Source organism: Chrysemys picta, chromosome 19 (assembly GCF_011386835.1).
Source record: "Chrysemys picta bellii isolate R12L10 chromosome 19, ASM1138683v2, whole genome shotgun sequence".
Classification (NCBI taxonomy): Eukaryota; Metazoa; Chordata; order Testudines; family Emydidae; genus Chrysemys; species Chrysemys picta.
In genome coordinates, this window is record NC_088809.1 from 1,916,311 (window position 1) to 1,935,520 (window position 19,210).

Below are 19,210 nucleotides of genomic sequence, written 5' to 3' on the forward strand. Positions count from 1 at the left end.
AGTCATGATGTCATAGACCTCAATCATCTCCCCCTTCGTCGTCTCTTTCCCAAGCTGAACAGTCCCAGTCTCTGAGCTCCCCTCAACTGGATGCTGCTCCAGGCCCCTCATCATGTTCGTAGCCTTTCTCTGAACCTTTCCATCTTGCCGGAGCCGGGACGCCCAGCACTGCACCCAGTATCCCAGTGGTAGGTGTACCAGGGGGTTATATTTACTGTCTTATCTATCCCTTTCCTAATGGTCCCGGCCCACGCTCCATGTGCACGGCCCCCCGCCCCGCAAGCAGCGACTGCACTTTCCAAGTGGTGGAGAGCGACCCCCAGAACTGCCCGGCTGCCCCCAGCTGACACTCAGGCCGGCCCCACTGACGGTGCACGCTGGACGTTTCCCAAGCCGTGCAGCGATTTCCCGGGACCTCGCAGCGTCTCTGCTCAGCCGGGGTCGGCCGTTTCACAGACTGATGGATTTCTCTGGCTCTCTCGGTTTCCCAGCGCCCGTGAGTTCACCCCCTGCGCCGCTCGGCGTGCTCAGCATTGCACTATTCCACAGCCAGCTCTCTCCTCGCCCGCACGCTGCCCCAGGACACAGCCTGCAATTGCTGAGACATAAGTGCCGTGATGTGCAGATTTTTTTATTACTATTATTCATATCAAGAACTGGTGTAAAAATGTAAAGAGAAAAAAAAACCCCACTGTCTAGCTACACGCTCCTCTCCGCAGTCTCCTGCCAGGCTGCAGCAGCGGGAGAGGGCGCACGGCTCAGAAGGCAGGTGGATTGGTTTCCTTCTACGCTGTGGAGGGCAAACCGCCCTTTCGGCGGCGGTTATGTTTGCAATGGAGCGCACAGAAAAGGGGGGTCGTTCCACGTACGTGTCCAAACAAAACGAGAGGGGAAGCTACGATTCGGAGCTTCCCCCCGATCCCGCTCACGTGTAGCGCATGACATGGGACGCCGCTCGCTGCTCTGGAGCTGGAGGGCAGGGGAGGCAGAGACCAGGAGCCTCTGTCTCTCTAGGGCGAACTCCACCACCCGCAGAGAGGCTGGCACGAGGAGCGGGACTTGAGCAGAACATGGGCTTTGTGGCTGGAGTGGTGGCAGGTCTCTCTGGACAGGGGGCAGGTTAGGGATTTGCATCGCCCGCTGCCCCCAGCAATCCCACACTCGTTCAGCACGGGCGCATGAGGCTTTCAAAGCGCTTCCCAAACACTAAAGGCCGCCCACCACATGCCTGGGGGGGAATCGTAGCAAAGTCAGAACTGCTTAGGATGCCCCACTCCCCGCCATGCCAGGGACAAAACCAGGGTGGGTTGGTGCTGAAAGCACAGTCCCTGCCAGCTGAGGTAGTGGAAAATCACCACCAGCTGCTAGCAGTACAGGGCCAATGACACAAAGTCAGGCAGTTCCAGTTCCGCTCAAGGGAGGGCAGTGATGCACGCACAGCAGGCTCTGAGGCAGAGGCAGCTTTTGTTGATGTGGGGGCCAGAGCTCAGGAATAATGGCCCTCAAAGGGCCCGTTACCCCAGTGAGATAACGGCACTTCTCTTCCAGACGCAGTGTCTGTTCTGTGCAATCCCCCTTTTCCGGGGGGGGGGGGGGGGATTACAGCCCCTCCCCAACCCTCCAATTGCCTAAGTCCACCCAGCCAGCACATATTACACGCAAAGAGACGAAAACCCTGCCGCCAGAGCACCTTGGGGCAACTCTCCCAAGCAAAGCAGGGCTCAGCCTGGGACGAGCCCCCATAGAACACTGGGGGAGCCCAGACGCCAGGGTGACGGGTGTCACGGAGTGTGGGGGGGTCAAGGCCCTGCACCCCCCACTTCCTGCGATTCACCGGGACTCTCAGCCAGCCAGTAAAACAGAAGGTTTATTAGACGACAGGAACACAGTCCCAAGCAGGGCTTGTAGGTACAACCAGGACCCTTCAGCCAGGTCCCTCTGGGGGGGCAAGGATCTTAGACCCCAGACTTGGGTTCCCTGCCTCTTCCCAGCCAGCCCAAAACTGAAACCAAAAACCCCTCCAGCCGGCTCTCTCCCCCTCCTTGATTCCTCCTCTCCCTTTGTCCAGTTTCCCGGGCCAAGGTGTCACCTGCCCCACCCAACTCCTGGCTCAGGTTACAGGCTCAGGGACCCTCCCTCACCTAAAGTCACCCCCTGCTCTCCCATCCCCCATGCAGACAGTCCAGTAAAACCAAACGACATTGCCAGGTCAATCCGCTCCGCTCCCAACTGCGTGACACTGGGCACGGTGCGAATCTCTAGCTAGGTGGAAGTGTCCTGCCCAAAGTCACGCAGCAAGAGCAGCCCCTGAGCTAGCAGCTACACAGGGGCAGGACGCACGCGACCCACGAGCAGGCCGGGCTGTCTGACTCCTCGCAGGCGGGGTGTGTGTGTCTGTCTGTGTCTGTGTGTGTGGCAGCTAGCGCTGGTCAGGAAACCCCAGCCCCACGGGGTATATCTGGCCCCCCGTGGGAGGGCGAGGGGTGCGGAAGCGTCTACCCCCAGGACCAGGGGGAAGCCCCAGCGCTTGGGCCTAGAGCGGACGAAGCTCTGGAAGCTGCACAGAGGCTGTGATCTGGGATAGACGCAATTCGGATCCTTCTAAGGACCCCAGAGCTGCAAGGGCTCGACCTCACCCCCCAGCTTCGGCTCCGCAACCAGCCGCTAGCCCATCACTGCCCTGCCCCCCCCCCCCGATGTGTGCAGCTCTGGGGGTTACAGGGTGAGTGTCGCCAGTCGCTGCACGGGGGGGGGGGGGAGATGCCAGCAGCCCGGGGTCCTCCCCAGAAGTGTCCCACTCTCCCCACCTGGCGGGGGCCAGGGGAGCTGGTTGGTTTTCCATCATCGAATTCACTTGCCCCCAGCTCACTGAGCAGCCGTGTGCAGTGCCCGTGGCCCGTGCTCGGAGGAGGACGCTCGCTCCAGGCCATAGTCGGGGCAGCTTTGCACGTGGGCCTGCTGGTGCGGCGCCGAGAGGCAGGGTCAGGGGGTCCTGCGGCAGGAGACACGGCTGGCAGGAAGCCATGGTGGAGCTCTGGGCTGGCGCTCACCCGCGCAGGAGCTGGATGCGTTGTCCGGAGAGAGCCAAACCGCAGCGATTAACGATCAATAATGCAGGCGCGTTTCCACCGCCTCCCGTTAGCTGGGGAAGGAGACTGGCCGGCCAGTGAATGAATCCAGCACGTCACAGGCTGGCCACAGGGCGAAGGAGCAGACGCCCGGGCCAGCTCCTCGCTGGAGTAAGCTGGCGCAGCAACGCTGACGGGCAGAGCGATGCCACTGGCCCTCGTGCCCCAACAGGCTGAAGAGCAAGTCAGTGAGAGAAGGGCAGGCCAGCCGCGCGGGGACGGGCCCAGGCCACCGCAGAGCCAGCCACAGGCTAGCCCAGGTCTGCCCAGCCGAGCTGCCGCCACACGCTGAGTGCAGCGCAGATGGGCCCTCGGGCCGGAGCCGCAGGACAAGTAATCAGCCACGGGTAGAGCTAAGAGTGGGAAGGCCCAGGCTGGGCTAGCAGGGGCTGCGGGTCGGGATTGAGGGGCAGGGCAGAGCAGGGGGAGCTCAGGGCTGGGACGGGGGGGTGCGGGTTCGATTGAGGGGCACTGGCAGAGCAGGGGGAGCTCAGGGCTGGGACAGGGGGGGCGGGTTCGATTGAGGGGCAGGGCAGAGCAGTGCACAAGGGAAGTTTGCCCAGTGCTCCCCACCTTGCTCCCAGGGGCCCTGGATGCCCCCCACCCTTTGCAGATGGTGCCCCAGGGACTAAGCTGGCCGGGCTGGGGCCAGAGCTATTTGCGTGGCATGGCTGTGAGGGAGGCAGGAGTCCCGTGGGTTCCAGCAGCGTCCGGGGATAGTCCCTGGCAGAGGCCACACGACGCCCTGCTCAGGGACGGGGTGGGTGCGAGATGCCCAGTGCACTTATGCCCCCCCCCCCCGCCCCCGCAGGGCTGGGCTGCTCCAGGCCCCGTGGCAGGGGAAAGCAGCCGGGGGCCCAGACCAGCCAGCCGGGGCACATACTGGGGAGCCAGGAAGCCCCAGGGACCCGGATGCAGAAGGCCGGCGCCGGCTGCTGGAGGCAGGCCCACCGTGGCCGGAAGTCAGCTCTACACAGCTTCCTGCCTGATCGTGCCAGAAGTCTGAACTTTGCTCCTGGCTCCGGTCCCAGGCCCCTGCAACAGGGGGAGGACTGAAGATGGCGGCTGCGGGCGAGCCCCACAGCTCCCTCTACGACACCATCGTGGTGGGGGCCGGGATCCAGGGGTCCTTCACTGCCTACCACCTGGCCAAACGGGGCAGAGAGACCCTCCTGCTGGAACAGGTACCCCCTGACACGCAGCTCCGGGGGCACTGCAGGGCAGACACAGCCCAGCACTGAGCCCACACAGGAGCAAGGCCGAACGCCCGGGGTCTGCCTGAGCGACAGCCAGTCGGCAGGATGGACATCGCCCCAGACACAAGCTCTGCACAGCGCAGCTCTGCTGCAGGCTTCGGCCCAGCCCCCAGAGCTGGGGGGAGCTAAGCCCCTGCTCCCCATCTCTAGGTGGGGTCCCTGCGGCTGGGAGGCGCACCCTCACCCGCCCCCTTTCAGTACTTCAGGGCAGAGCCGCCCATATGCCAGGGGCTCTCGGTAGCCAGGACTTGCCAGCTGAGAGAGCAGCGGCTGGGGCTGTGCGACGCTGCCACACGGGGGCGCTACAGACCTGCCCCAGGCTGGGCCCGCGGGGGCCCTACAGCCGAGATCAGTGACCACCTGGCACCTAGGACCCCGCATGGCTCAGCACTGGCCAGAGGGGCCGGGGCAAATCACTGCATTCCCCACAGAGCAGGCAGCACCCGGCCAGCCCTCGACAACAGGCCGCAGCCCCCCCGAGCTATTGCACCAGCCAGGCAGGGGCGTGTGGCCCAGCTGTGCCCACCGGGTGCCCCACAGCCAGGGCAGAGAGCAGCTGGAACCCAGACACTCAGGAAGCGATGGCAAAGAGGGGGGAAGGTCCGGGAACCTCTGCCCACCGCGCCAGGACAGCTGCTGCCCCCAGCCTCCCCTGCAGCATGGGGAGGGAGCATGGCTCAGGGAGGGGGCTGGCTCCAGCGCTGCCCTAGGATGTCCAAGGTGCCCTGCCCCAGCCCAGGTGCGAGCACGCAAGTCGCATGCACCATGCACCCGCCCAGGCAGAGCGAGTGGGCTCCCAGCAGCACCGCAGCCAGGGCTGGCAGAGGGAACCAGCATCCCCAGAGCAGGCCGGGATCTCCAGCTAACCCTCCCCCTGTCCTGGCAGTTCCCCCTGCCTCACTCCCGAGGCAGCTCCCATGGCCAGAGCCGGATAATCCGCCACGCCTACCCCCAGGAGCACTACGCGCGGATGATGGCAGAGAGCTACCGCCTGTGGGAGCAGCTGGAAGCCGAGGCTGGCGTCCCGCTGTACAGGTGAGGTGCCGCCCGCCGGGGGCTCGGCTCCCTTGCAAGGGGATCTGCTGGAGGAAATTCAGCCCTGACGCCTCGGAGCTGGGGGCCGGGAGGCACAGGGCCCCAGCTGGGCCCCAGCAGAACAGCAGCCAGGCCGAGGCCATGCCAGTGAGCCCCACGGCCTATGCTTAGCATTGCGCGCTCCAGGCCTTGGCCCAGCTGTCTGGGGGAAGGGAGCCAGCCACAGGCCCTGGCCCCCAGCCGGGTTACTCCCCCCAGGCGCTGGCCAGACACTGCAAGCAATGGAAAGGTCCGGCCAGGCTGCCCCGGAGTAGCCGACACCAGGGACCAAGTGGAGCATTAAGGGGTCGTTGGCCGAGCGGCTCAGCCCCACGTCAGGGCAGGGGCAGGATTTTACTGCCCCAAGATTCAGCAGCGTCTCCGTTCGCTGCGGGGCCTGCCCGAACGAGAGCAGATTGAACCCCCCACCCCCAGGCCAGCCCCCAGCAGCCTTGGGCCCGGCCCAAGAGCACAACGGGGCGCTGTGCCAGCCCGCCAAGGCATGCCGAGAGCAGGAGGAGAGGCTAGCAATCCCGCCAGGCTTCGGCTCTGTCAGCACAGGGAAGGGAACCGGGCGTGGGAGACACAGGACTGCGTCCAGCCAGGATCCTAGAGCACGGAGGGGCCCGTCCCTCGTTGGTCGGGGTGCCCAGGCCAGCGAGCGCAAACAGGGCCCAGCAAAGAGCAGCAGAAGGAGCGAAGTCCCTGGCACCGAGCATGAGTCACGTCTGAGCGATAACAACCCCGCCCCTCCCTCCCCGCGGCCTGGGCCCTAGACAGAGCGACCTGGTTTCCTCTGGCGACTGCAACAAACAGCCGGAGCCGAGCAATCCCGATTGGCAGCGCCGCCCGGACTCAGGCTGGCAAAGTGCACGGAGGGTCTCACTGCTCCACCAGCCCCCAGCCCGCGCGGATCTCCCAGGAGCGGTACAGCGCTGCTGCTGGCCACGCTGCTCTGAACAGGACGGTGCCCAGCCAGCTCCCGGGGCTCCGAAGTGTCCCCTAGGACAGAGACTACAGCTCCGTACTCCCCTATGCAAGCCTGGCTTGTAGGGTTACCATATTTTGTGCCTCCAAATGGAGGACACTCCACGGCCCCCGGCCCCACCCCCAGCCCCGCCTACACCCCTGCCCAACCCCGCCCCCTCCCCAAAGTCTCCGCCCCCTCCCCTGCTTCCCGCGAATATTTGATTCGCGGGAAGCCTGAAGCAGGTAAGGGGGGCGTGGGGGGAGGAGGCGCGGCCCAGGCTGGCCCCCCGGCGTTTCCAGCCTGGGTCGGCTCGGGCCCTGGGGTACCGGCCCCGGCCGACCACCCCCGGCCCGCCCAGCACTGCCGGCCCCCGGCGGCCCGGCGCACCCCCCGGCTCCTGGCTCCGCGGGCCCGGCTCCCCGCCGGCCCAGCTGACCCGGCTCCCCGCCGGCCCGGCTGACCGGGGTCCCCGCCGGCCCGGCTGACCCGGCTCCCCGGCGGCCGGGGTCCCCGCGGGCCCGGCTGACCCGGCTCCCCGGCGGCCGGGGTCCCCGCTGGCCCGGCTGACCCGGCTCCCCGCCGGCCGGGGTCCCCGCCGGCCCGGCTGACCCGGCTCCCCACCGGCCCGGCTGACGCGGCTCCCCACCGGCCCGGCTGACGCGGCTCCCCGTGGGCCCGGCCGACCCGGCTCCCCGCCGGCCGGGGTCCCCGCCGGCCCGGCCGACCCGGCTCCCCGCCGGCCGGGGTCCCCGCCGGCCCGGCCGACCCGGCTCCCCGCCGGCCCAGCCGACCCGGCTCCCCACCGGCCCGGCTGACCTCCCGATTTTCCCGGACATGCCCGGCTTTTGGGGATTTCCCCCCGGACGGGGATTTGAGCCCCCAAAAGCCGGACATGTCCGGGAAAATCCGGACGTATGGTAACCCTACTGGCTTGGGCTCCAGACCTCTGGGTACACATTGCCAGCAGCCCCGGTGACGCTGAGCACTGGAGGGGTCATGGCGTGACCCCGCTCCCAGAGGGGACGCCAGCAGCAGCTCCCTGCTAGGCCATGTTAACAGGCAGGGGAAAACAAATGATCAATTTCCATCCACCCTGGTCCTTGGCTGACTGCTCAGCTGCTATCAGCGAGATGGGCCCCCCTCCATCTGGGCCACAGCCCCACAGGCCAGGGGACTGGTAGGGGCTGCAGTGCAGGGGCCGGGCATGGACAGAGAGCCCAGGAGGGAGGTGGGAGCCACCTGTGAACATTGTCACGGGGCTGCCAGCGGCTCAGAAACCCCTTCCCCCCATGCCAGCATGCAGAGCCCTAGGGCAGAGCTGCAGGAGGCCAGGCCCACAGGGCGAGCACTTGCACCGCCGCAGGGGAGTGTGTCCCAGACCTCGATGCATGCTGAAAAGCCTCCACTTCCAATCACGCCAGCAAGGGCCAGGCAGTGCCTGGGCCCAGCTCAAGGGAGGCAGAGCAGCCCGGAGCCGGCCCCCCGGAGCCAGCCAGCATGGCCCAGGGCTGGGCTGCAGCCCACAGGAGCTCTCAACCCCTGGGCCAGCGAGGCTCTGCAGGAACCTCACCTAGACAGCCAGGACCCACGGGCTGGGCCTGGGGCAGAGGCCGGGGGCAGGTCTGCTGGATGGCCCGTGGACTCCCAGCCCGGCAGAGCCGCAGCTCGTGCCCTAGAAAGTGGGTGACTCCTGCTGGCTCACGAGGCACTGCCCCAAGTCAGCCTCAGCCAGACCCTGGCCTGGCCCAGTGGAGGAAATAACCCGCAGCAGGGGGCCAGCGAGGCCTGTTCCCCGGGCTCAAGGATGTCCGGTCGCCTTTAATTACCAGCTCCCACGTTGTGACGAACTGGGACTGTTCTTGCTGGGGTGTGTGAATGCTGACAGGGGAGTGTGACTAGGATGGTCTGCATCGGGGGATGGGAGCCGGCCCAAGGGAACATACCTGAGCTTGTAACATGAGAACCCAGGAGGGGGTTGGAGGTGAGATGACTCCGGGGCCCGGGAAACTGAACAAAGGCGGTGGGAGGGGTCGCTGAAGGCAGAGTGCTGGAAGCAGGCTGGAAGGAGGCTGGAGAGATGGCTGGGAGGCAGAGATGGCTCTGACCCCCCAAAGGGGGGGGCCGGGATGCCCTGGGACCCCAAGCTGGACCTAACTGAGGGGGGCCCTGTTGTCTGTGCCTGCAAGACCTGTCTTGGACTGTGTTCCTGTCATCCAAATAAACCTTCTGCTTTACTGGCTGGCTGAGAGTCATGGTGAATCGCAGGAAGCCGGGGGTGCAGGGCCCTGAGTTCCCCAATACTCCGTGACAACTGGTGGCAGCGGTGGGATCTACTGCACCCCGTGGACGGCGCTTCCTGCAGTAAGTGACTGGGGAGCAGTAAAACGAAGGGGGATTGACGGGGACCAGGCCTGCTGAAGAGTGGGAGAGAGACGGTTATTACCCCTGGGAGTGTGTGACCAGCGAGAAGGACTTTTGCAGTAACAGGGTCCCCCGTGGGATCACAGCGAGTGGTCCCAGGGGCGGAGGAGTCTGCAGCTCGACCCTGGCAGAGAGGTGGTGACCTCGAGAAGGGCTGGCACACTAGGGGGCCCCCTGCAAACTGTGGGGAGCTGTGAGCACACAGGCCGGTGAGTGGCCAGCAGGAAGATGTATGCCAAGCGGCTTAAGAGCGACCTGGTGGAGCTGTGCAAGCAGAGGCGGCTGCGCATTGGGAGGCTCACCAAAGAACAGCTCATCGCCCAGCTGGAGGCGGAAGATCGCGCGAATGAACTGATCCCTGTGTCTCAGGGAAGCAGCCTGGCAAATGCAGCGCAGGCACCAGTGTCTGTCCCAGCTGGGAGTGGTCAGCCGGCTGCTGAGGGCTTCCCGAGACCCCTCCTTCCTATGCCTAGGGGAAGGGTGGGGAGGAGCCCAGCAAATACCGAAGGCGCCGTGATCCCCCCGGCCAGCAGGGGGTCCCCCCGGCGAAGCCCGCCGGCCAGCAGAGGAGCCTCCCGGCGACGTTCGGCATCCGGGGAGCGGAATTGGCTGGAATGGGAGAAAGAGCTAAAACTGAGGGAGCTGGAGGATCGTGAACAACAGAGACAGCATGAAGAGAGACAGCATCAGCGTGAAGAGAGACAGCATCAGCGTGAACGGGAGGAGAATGAGAGACAAAGACAGCATGAAGAGAGACAGAGACAGGAGAATGAGAGACAGCGTCAGCATGAACTGGAACTGGCGAGACTGAGGGGCAGCGAACCCCCGGCTGCGGTGAGTGAGGGGGGACCCAGGACTGCACGGAGCTTTGATAAGTGCATCATGGCCCCATACAAGGAGGGGGAGGACATGGATGACTTCCTGGAGGCCTTTGAGACGGCCTGCGAGCTGCACCGGGTTGATCCCGCGGACAGACTCCGGGTCCTTACCCCCTTACTGGACCCCAAATCCGTGGCATTGTACCGCCAACTGGGAGAGGCAGAGAAAGGGGACTACGAACTATTCAAAAAGGCCCTGCTACGTGAGTTTGGGCTGACTCCTGAGATGTACCGGGGAAGGTTCCGGAGTCAAGATAAAACCCCTGAGATCTCATATCTGCAACTAGCCGTCCGCATGGAAAGATACGCCAGCAAGTGGGCTGGTGGGGCCCAGACGAAGGAGGACCTGATTAAACTGCTGGTACTGGAGCAACTGTATGAGCGGTGCCCATCCGACCTGAGGCTGTGGTTGGTGGACAGAAAGCCAGAGAACCCGCGACACGCCGGGCAGCTGGCTGATGAGTTTGTAAAGAGCCGGTCAGGGGGTGGCAGGGAGGAGCCCCAAAGGAACAGGCCCGCCGTGATGCAGAGAGAGAGTCACCCTGGGACCTCCCAAAGAGGGAATATGGGGAATCCCCTCCCACGGGGAATGCCCAGCGTCAGGGACAACCGACCGGCTCGAGGGGACCCACAGGACATGAGCTGCTATTACTGCGGCCGAAGAGGCCACGTTCGGGCCCAGTGCCCCAAGCTCAAGGACAGACTGAGCAGACCGAACCCGCATAGGGTTAACTTGGTAGAGGCCCAGACGGACGAGGGGCAGGCTTCTCACGCAAGAGGGGCTGGCAGCTTATCAACTGCTCAAGAGAGAGAAGGGCCCCAGGCCAGCTCCTCTAGGGGGCTGGATGCCCCAGACTCAGGGTTTTTGGTTTATACGGTGGGCGCGGGGCTGTCCCTCCGGAGAGAGTACCTTGTTCCCCTGGAGGTGGATGGGAGGAAGGTCAATGGATACTGGGATACGGGCGCAGAGGTGACGCTGGCCCGGCCCGAGGTGGTGGCCCCAGATCAGGTGGTGCCCAACTCCTACCTGACCCTGACGGGGGTGGGCGGAACACCAGTCAAAGTGCCCGTGGCAAGGGTACACCTGAAGTGGGGGGCCAAGGAGGGCCCCAAGGATGTGGGGGTACACCCGTATCTGCCCACTGAGGTATTGATGGGGGGGGACCTGGAGAACTGGCCAAGCAACCCCCAAAAGGCACTGGTTGTGACCCGCAGTCAGAGCCGGCGAGGGGCCCTGCGCCCTGGCCTTGGGGGGGGTGCCTTGCCTGAGGCGCAGGACCCTAACCTGGTGGGGAGGGAACGCCCAGGGACGCGGCTCAGGGAGGCTGCAGCTTCGGACCCAGCGGGCGAGAAAGAGCAGGTGGCCATCCCTGTCCCAGCTGCTGAGTTCCAGGCCGAGTTACAGAGAGACCCCTCCTTGCGGAAGATAAGGGACCTGGCCGACCTCAATGCGGTACAGACCATGGAACGAGGTGGCCGGAAAAGGTTCCTGTGGGAGAAGGGGTTCCTGTACCGAGAATGGGCTCCCCCAGGGAAAATGGAGTCAGGGGGGATCAGGAGGCAGCTGGTGGTACCCCAGAAGTATCGCCGCCAGCTGCTGTGCCGGGCCCATGACATTCCCCTCTCAGGGCACCAGGGAACCTGGCGTACCCAGCAGAGGCTGCTACGGAGCTTTTACTGGCCTGGGGTCTTTGTTACTGTCCGACAGTACTGCGGATCCTGTGACCCCTGTCAGAGGGGGAGGAAGGCCTGGGACAAGGGGAAAAGAGCTTTAGGACCCTTGCCCAGCATAAAGGATCCTTTCCAGAGGGTGGCCAAGGTTAAAAGGGCGGCTCTAAACCAAGAGAGCCCAAAGCACAGACCTCCAGACTGGAGCGCTGGGAGAAGACCACAGCCCAGTTGGAACCCCAGAGGTATGGGGGTGGGAAAAGGGCACAGGCCGCATAAACCTTCCCACATGCGAACCGCGAGTGCCATCAAGCACCCCCGACCTAAGGGGGGGCGTGGAACGGAAGGGGCCTGGTGTAATTCTCACCAAGGAACTGGAGGGATGCGGGGGCATCCATGGGAATGGGGGTAGGTTCGAACTTCCCCGGGTCACTGGCTAAAGTGACCCTGCTCAGTTCGGTCTCGAAGGGGGGAGAGATGTGACGAACTGGGACTGTTCTTGCTGGGGTGTGTGAATGCTGACAGGGGAGTGTGACTAGGATGGTCTGCATCGGGGGATGGGAGCCGGCCCAAGGGAACATACCTGAGCTTGTAACATGAGAACCCAGGAGGGGGTTGGAGGTGAGATGACTCCGGGGCCCGGGAAACTGAACAAAGGCGGTGGGAGGGGTCGCTGAAGGCAGAGTGCTGGAAGCAGGCTGGAAGGAGGCTGGAGAGATGGCTGGGAGGCAGAGATGGCTCTGACCCCCCAAAGGGGGGGGCCGGGATGCCCTGGGACCCCAAGCTGGACCTAACTGAGGGGGGCCCTGTTGTCTGTGCCTGCAAGACCTGTCTTGGACTGTGTTCCTGTCATCCAAATAAACCTTCTGCTTTACTGGCTGGCTGAGAGTCATGGTGAATCGCAGGAAGCCGGGGGTGCAGGGCCCTGAGTTCCCCAATACTCCGTGACACACGTGCCCTGTGACCCGCTTTAGACTTTGCCAGCCATCTGCAGCCACCTCTGGGGTGGGACATGGCAGCCACTGAACAGCATGCAGCAACACCGCCCACCTGACCCTGGGCCCCCCTCCTCCTACAGACAGTCCCCCCAGCACAGGGCAAACTCATGGCGAACTGAGACATACTCCACAAGGGAGCACGGGTGCCAGGCTGATAGGTTACCGCACAAACCGACTGCTCATAGGGGCTCCAATCACGTGATCTACAGCACTCCTGCCATTCCAGACCCGGACGGCCCCATCACCCCTGTTCTGCCGGTAGCAGCCCACTAACCGTCAGCCTGAGAGCCCCGACTTTTTCCCTGGGCTCCAAACCAGGCTTTGAACTCTGTCCCAGCGACTCACGGGGCCACCCGCCCCACCCAGCCCTTACCCTGCTCTGGCCTGCCCTGGGGGCACTCAGCACCGGCTGCCTCCCAAGGCAGCAGGGCGCATGGCGGGCGAGACGGACTCCCAGTAATTTATCTGACTCTATAAAGGACGAGCCATTAAGGAAATAAGCATATAAACGATTCCCCATCTAGCCAGGGTCGGAGCTAATGGAGCTATCGATCGTGTGAGACGGGAGCCCGGCAGAACGGCCCCTTCCTGATTCCCAGATCCTTTGGCCTCGCCCCTGGGGCCCTACCTGTTCTCCACGCAGGGGCTGGGCTGTCCCGTGGGCTGGCAGTGCTCAGGGATCTCCCATGACGGTGCGGCCCCGGGGAGAGACAGACCCAGTCTCTTGTGGGACAGCAGCAGCCGCGGTTCAGAGGGGAGATTCCCGCCTGCTGGGGGCAGGAATCGGCACTGCCCAGCTGCCGGGAAGGGCAGGAATCGCCCCTGTGGTGTTTAGTGACGGGAGGGATCCAGGCCAGGTTCCCTACGTGGCCACGGGATGACCTGCTGCAGTGCCAACCGCCCCCCAGCTCTGCCAGTGCCCCTCAGCCCCCTGCTACTCCAGCCCCAGCTCCCCCAGCTAACAGCTGCACCCTGCAGGTTCCCCCCTCACTTGCTTAGGCAGCGCCTGGTGGATGCCGCGTGGCACCGTCACAGCCCGGCCCCTTGGCCCCTAACCTTTGTTATTTAACCACATCTGACTGCCGGGGCGGCAGCCTGCACCAAACCCCGCGATACTGGAACATGGACAGCGCTGCATCTGCAGGTAGCGTCCCTGGCAGCGTGGCCCAGTGGGTAGGACCCGGACCCTAGATTCCCTGCCCTGCCACCCACCTGCTGGCAGCCCCCGGGCAAGTCACCGCCCCTGCCAGAAGGGGCTGGGAATGGAGGGGGCTCATGGCACACCCCACGCGGGGCCGGGACGTGGGCAGCGACTGCCCGGTGCCATAACACTCTGCTCCTCGGCCCATCTCCGCAGGCAGACGGGGCTGCTGGTTCTGGGGGCCAACACCAACCCCGATTTCCAGCGCTGCTGCCAGACCTTGGCACAGCACAACGTCCCCGGCGAGCTGTTCACCACGGAGTCGCTGCACGGGCGCTTCCCCGGCATCTGGCCCTACTGCGGGGAGGTGGGCGTGTCTGACCACACTGCAGGGGTCCTCTCCGCGGACAAGGCGCTCCGGGCTGTGCAGGTACCGGGCTGGGCCTGGGGGCGCGCGGCCCCAGGAGATGGGGGTACCGGGACAGCTCCGGCCAGGCCACAAGCCAGACCAATGGCCACTCTTGCCACAGATACGGGATGAGGCTCAGCTGGAGTCCCTGTGCCGTGGGGAACGCCCAGTGCTCTGCCCAGCGCCCGGGGTGCTGCCATGCGGCGCCCGGAGCTGCACAGCTTTGCCTGGCATTTCTCATCCCCGGCCTGTGCCCTCTGCACCGTCTCTGCAAGGCCATGGGCAGCCAGCAGCCCGCGTGGGGCCCCGTCACACTCCCGTGCCAGAGCCTGGCTTGGCCCCATTGCGGAGCCCAGGAACGAGGGGTTCCCTGGCCGGGCTCACACCCACTGACTGCAGGGGCTGTGCACTACGCTGCACCGCTCGACCCCTTGGGCAGGGCCCCCGCCCCAGGCTGAGCCAGCTCCCTCCCCAGGACGGGGTCCGGCGGTGCGGGGGAGCCCTGCGCGACGGGGAGAAGGTGACTGACATCAAGCCGGGGGTCGTGGTTACTGTGACAACCAGCAGAGGGGTGTACCAAGCCAAGAGTCTGGTGATTACAGCCGGCCCCTGGGCCAATAAGCTCCTGGCCCCGCTGGGACTGCAGCTGCCTCTTCAGGTAAGGGCTGGGTCTGGCTGTGCCCGGGTGACGTGGGGCAGGGCCAGCGCGAGCACAGGATCGTTACCCAGTGCTCTGCTGCTCTGCACAGCTCACTTCCACCCTGGCACCCGCCTGCAGTCAGCTCACCCGCGCGTGCGTATCCTGGCTGGGCACGTGGGGCTCCGTGTCCTGCATGCGCCTGGCTGGGCACGTGGGGCTCTGTGTCCCTGCCCTGGCTCACGGCTGGCTGGGCATGTGGGGCTCCGTGTCCCTGGCTCACACCTGGCTGTGCACATGGGGCTCCATGTCCCTGCATGCGCCTGGCTGTGCACTTGGGGCTCCGTGTCCCTGCCCTGGCTCATGCCTGGCTGTGCATGTGGGGCTCCGTGTCCCTGCACATGCCTGGCTGGGCACGTGGGGCTCTGTGTCCCTGCGCTCGCCTGGCTGGGCACGTGGGGCTCCGTGTCCCTGCTCGCGCCTGGTTGTGCACTTGGGGCTCCGTGTCCCTGGCTCACGCCTGGCTGGGTACATGGGGCTCCGTGTCCCTGCCCTGGCTCACGCCTGGCTGTGCATGTGGGTCTCCGTGTCCCTGCGCAGGCCTGCGGGCTCCATGCCTGTGCGGACAGGGCTGGGAGGAGCGAGCGCACCTTGCCAGGGGTCGCTGTTTGGGTGGTCAGAGCCCTGCAGTCGCTGCCTGGAGCGGCTGTGACATGTGGCACGGGGAGGGGGGCACTGGCCTAGGAGCTCATCTGGGTCAGGCTGGGCAGAGGGGCACAGGGCACCAGGCACCAGCCAGGAGGAGACCTGGTCTCCCACCCTGCCTGCCAGCTCTGCTGCGTGGTAGTGGGTCCGGCTGGCCCCGAACCTTGCTCACTGCACTGCCACCCCCACATGCCCCCGCCCCAAGGGAGCCGCATCGCTCTTCCCCACATCCCCCACCCTCAGGCAGGGAGGATACGACTCACCACGGGTGGCAGCAACCCATGTGCTCCCTGCCCTGCAGACGCTGCGCATCAACGTCTGCTACTGGAAGGAGAAGGTCCCCGGGGCTTATGGGGTCTCAGCAAATTTCCCCTGCTTCCTGGCCCTCTGCGCCCCCCACCACATCTACGGACTGCCCTCCAACGAGTACCCAGGACTGGTGAAGGTGAGACGGGGCAGCAGGGAGGGGGGCCCAGCTTATGCACCCACACACCCACGTGTACATACACACACACATACCCTCTCGCACACGTGCACACACAGACACACAGACACCCTCTTGCACATGTGTGCACACATACACATATGAGCACATACACACACACCCTCTTGCACGCATGTGCACAGACACACCCATATGTCCACACACACACACACACACCCTCTCCCACGTGTGTGCACACAGACACACACACATGTACATACACCCACATGTGCACACACACCTCCACACACTTTGTTGGGGGACAGGCAGGATATGGGCGCTTCCCGGCCTGATGCAGCCCCACTGCTGCAGCCCTGGGCTTTGCCAACCCTGCCCTTGCGGGGGTGGGGGTGGGGGTGGGGGTGGGGGCGGGCACAGAGCTTCGGGGGAGGGAGCCTGGGGGAGAGCCCAGCTCATTGGTGCTCTGCGGGGCCCGCGCTGGGAAGGAGCAGGGCTGGCCTGACCCTCCCCCCTAACCCCCCCAGATCTGCTATCACGCTGGCAGCCCGGCAGACCCCGAGGAGCGTGACCGGCCGCCCGAGGCCTCGGCCCTGCCCGACATCCAGATCCTCCAGGACTTCGTCAGCAAACACCTGCCAGGGCTGGTGCCGGAGCCGGCCGTGGTGGAGCACTGCATGTACACGGTGAGGGGCAGACGCTGGGCCCCAGAACTCCCCTCCCAGAGCCTGCCAGCTCACGTGGGCACCCCCTGCCTGGAGCTAGTCCTGGCTCCCAGTCCCCCTGTCGCCAACCTGCTAGCCCCTACTCCTCTGCCAGGGCCAGAACCCAGGAGTCCTGGCTCCCAGGCAGCCTGGCCTCTGCTTAGACGCCTGCTCCCAGGTCATGCCCCACATGGGTGGTGATGGACAGGCCAGGCAATGGACCCCAAAGTCACTTGGGTGCCCCCAGACCCTCCCCACCCCAGCAGGAACCAGGGTGCCAGTGTCCCCCTCGCCCACCCTGGGGGGTGCTCTGCCCTCCTTGACACGTGCGCACTGGCTCCCCGCAGAACACCCCAGATGAAGACTTCGTTCTGGATCGGCACCCCAAGTTCAGCAACATCGTCATTGGGGCGGGGTTCTCGGGTAAGTGGGGGTGGGACGGCGGGGGAGGGTTCTCGGGTAAGTGGGGGGATGGCTGCCTAGGGACCGAGATGTTCCCCATAGGGCTGGGATGGCCCAGCTGCCTCCCTCCCCGCTGCTCCATCCCCAGGCCCCGTTCAATCTGCTGCCACTGCTCAGCCCTGCCCCAGTGCTGGTCCCACCCCACGGGGACGGTGTGGTGCAGATCCCCCCAGCTGCAGGGCGCCCCGGGCGTTCCTAGGGACACTGGCCGGCAGCCTGGCTGGGGTGGCCGAGGCCTGTGCCAGCCCGGGGGCAGGCGAGCATGGGCAGTGCCCGTGGCACAGGGCTAGCTCTCGGGGCGGCTGTTCCCAGCCGACTGGAGTCTCTGCGCTTCTGCCCACACAGGCCATGGGTTCAAGCTGGCGCCAGTGGTCGGGAAGCTCTTGTGCCAGCTCAGCGTGGGGGAGGAGCCGTCCTACGCCATGGAGCCGTTTCGCATCCGCCGCTTCCCAGCCCTGCCCGCCGCTGCCCTGTAGCCTGCCCTGCGCCTGGGCTGCCCCGGGGCTGGGGCCTATGGGGCCGGGAGGAGACCAGGGGAGAACTGCCGTCCACCCCCAGGCTTCATGGGCACATCCACGTGCCCAGCGACCCCGCGCCAGTGCTGGAGCTGGGCCGGGCCCAGGGGTTTCTGCTACCAGCGTCGCTGGCCCCAAGCTCTGCAGGCTGGCCGAGCCCGGACAGAAACGGGGGGCCTGGCTGCGGGCCTGGGGGGGTCGAGCTGAGTGTGGGGGGGTCACCCTTCTGCCTGGGCTCTGTACCCCGGTTTGTTTGGGTCTCAGCATCCCCCCGTGCTGGGCACACACAGCCCGAGACAAGGGGAGCATGAGACTCCCCACTCCTGTTCCAACCAATAAACACTGGCAAGCCATCCCCGTGTGCCAGCTCTCACCCCAGCTGGGGGGACCCCGGCCAGCGTGGAGGGGGCTGGGGGCTCCCTGGGCTCCAGGAAGCTGAACAAGCCCCACCATGCTGGGTGGGGGTGGGCCGGACGGGTGGGGGTAGGTTGGAGAGGTGGGGGTTGGCTGGTCAGATGAGTGGGGCTGGACAGGTGGGGGTAGGTTGGACGGGTGAGGGTTGGACGGACAGGTGGGGTAGGTTGGATGGATGAGTGGGGCCGGACGGGTGGGGGTTGGCCAGACAGGTGGGGGTAGGTTGGATGGGTGGAGGTTGGACGGACGGGTGGGGTAGGTTGTACGGATGAGTGGGGCCGGACAGGTGGGGGGTCCCTGGCTCACTTGGAGATCGACCGATGGCGCCATGAGACACTAAGCCCCGTCTTGGCCCCACGTGGCTCCAGGCCGGCCAGCAGTGAGCCGTGGGCACGAGCCTGAGCTGCCCCCACCTGGCCCCACACATGAAGCCGCCTCCAGCAGGTGCCCCCCACCCCCCGTGTGCTTTGCAGCGGCGCCGCTCGGCACCAGCTCATCCCGGCGCGTTGTCGGGCTCAGGACGATGAAGCTGTTTAAGCAGGAGACACTCGCTTAGGGGGCAAGTGACTGTTTGAATGTTAAATGTGCCATTTTATTATCATTAGATCGCTCCCACGTAATGAAAGCGCATTAGTGCAGTGCAGGCTTTATGGCGCCGCGTGCCCAGCCTGCCCCATTTGTTTCCAAGCGCTCACGTGAGAACCGGCCCGGCTCCTGGCTTGGGGCTCTGGAGCCGACGGCGCCAGCGGGGATGCAGCCCCGTGCGCCAGGCGGGTTGCCGTGGCCCAGGCCAGGTCCTGCGTGGGGACAGCCCGACCTTGCCCCGGGTTTCCGGCGGAGAGGTTAAGGGCAGCGCTGGGCGTGATGAATCACTTAGTTCAGACGCCAGCCGCAGCCATCTGGCTGCCCCACAGGGACTGCGGAGGGTGCGAGGGCCCGTGCCTGGGGCAGGGGCAGCGTGTAGCGTGCTCACCCCGCCCCGGCTGTTTGGTTTCCTGCCGCACTGATCCAGGCCCTGCCTGGCTTGACAGGCTGAGCCGGGCTCCCCACGGGGAGCGGGCGAATCCGCGCAGCGGGCACAGGTAAGGCCATCGCACTGTGGCCCAGCAGCAGCTGCGGGTCCATTGCCCGGGCTAAGCTGGAGCTGGGCATGCTGGGCGGAGGGTGCAGCCACCCCACCGCCCGCTGCACTGGCGCCCACACGTCTCGCGGTGCAAGGAGCTCTCGCTGCCAATGCCAATGGATCCGGGGACCCCCTGGTTCTAAGGAACCTGCCTCACAAGAGCGCTAGGTCCAGGGACACACGAGGAGCTCCGGAGAGATGCGACGATCTCCAGGCCTGGTGGATCAGGCAGGTCACTCAAAGGCAGCGAGCCGGGCGCAGGGGG

At 65.6% G+C, this 19,210-nt stretch overlaps 1 protein-coding gene across 1 annotated transcript; it reads left to right on the plus strand.

Moving 5' to 3' along the window:
* Positions 1-4,124: 4,124 nt before the first annotated feature.
* On the plus strand, positions 4,125-18,272 carry PIPOX (pipecolic acid and sarcosine oxidase). Its single transcript, XM_005283459.4, has 8 exons — positions 4,125-4,312; positions 5,271-5,419; positions 13,751-13,964; positions 14,419-14,601; positions 15,587-15,730; positions 16,255-16,413; positions 16,779-16,854; positions 17,239-18,272. Exons 1-8 carry the CDS (start codon positions 4,187-4,189, stop codon positions 17,367-17,369), a joined length of 1,182 nt encoding a protein of 393 aa, XP_005283516.2. The 5' UTR covers positions 4,125-4,186; the 3' UTR covers positions 17,370-18,272.
* The last annotated feature ends 938 nt before the right edge of the window (positions 18,273-19,210 follow it).

Coding starts and splice junctions, on each gene's coding strand:
- PIPOX (XM_005283459.4), top strand. CDS start 4,187: ATGGCGGCTGCGGGCGAGCCCCACAGCTCCCTCTACGACACCATCGTG. Junction 13,965..14,418: donor AGGCGCTCCGGGCTGTGCAG/GTACCGGGCTGG, acceptor CTCCCTCCCCAG/GACGGGGTCCGGCGGTGCGG. Junction 15,731..16,254: donor AGTACCCAGGACTGGTGAAG/GTGAGACGGGGC, acceptor TAACCCCCCCAG/ATCTGCTATCACGCTGGCAG.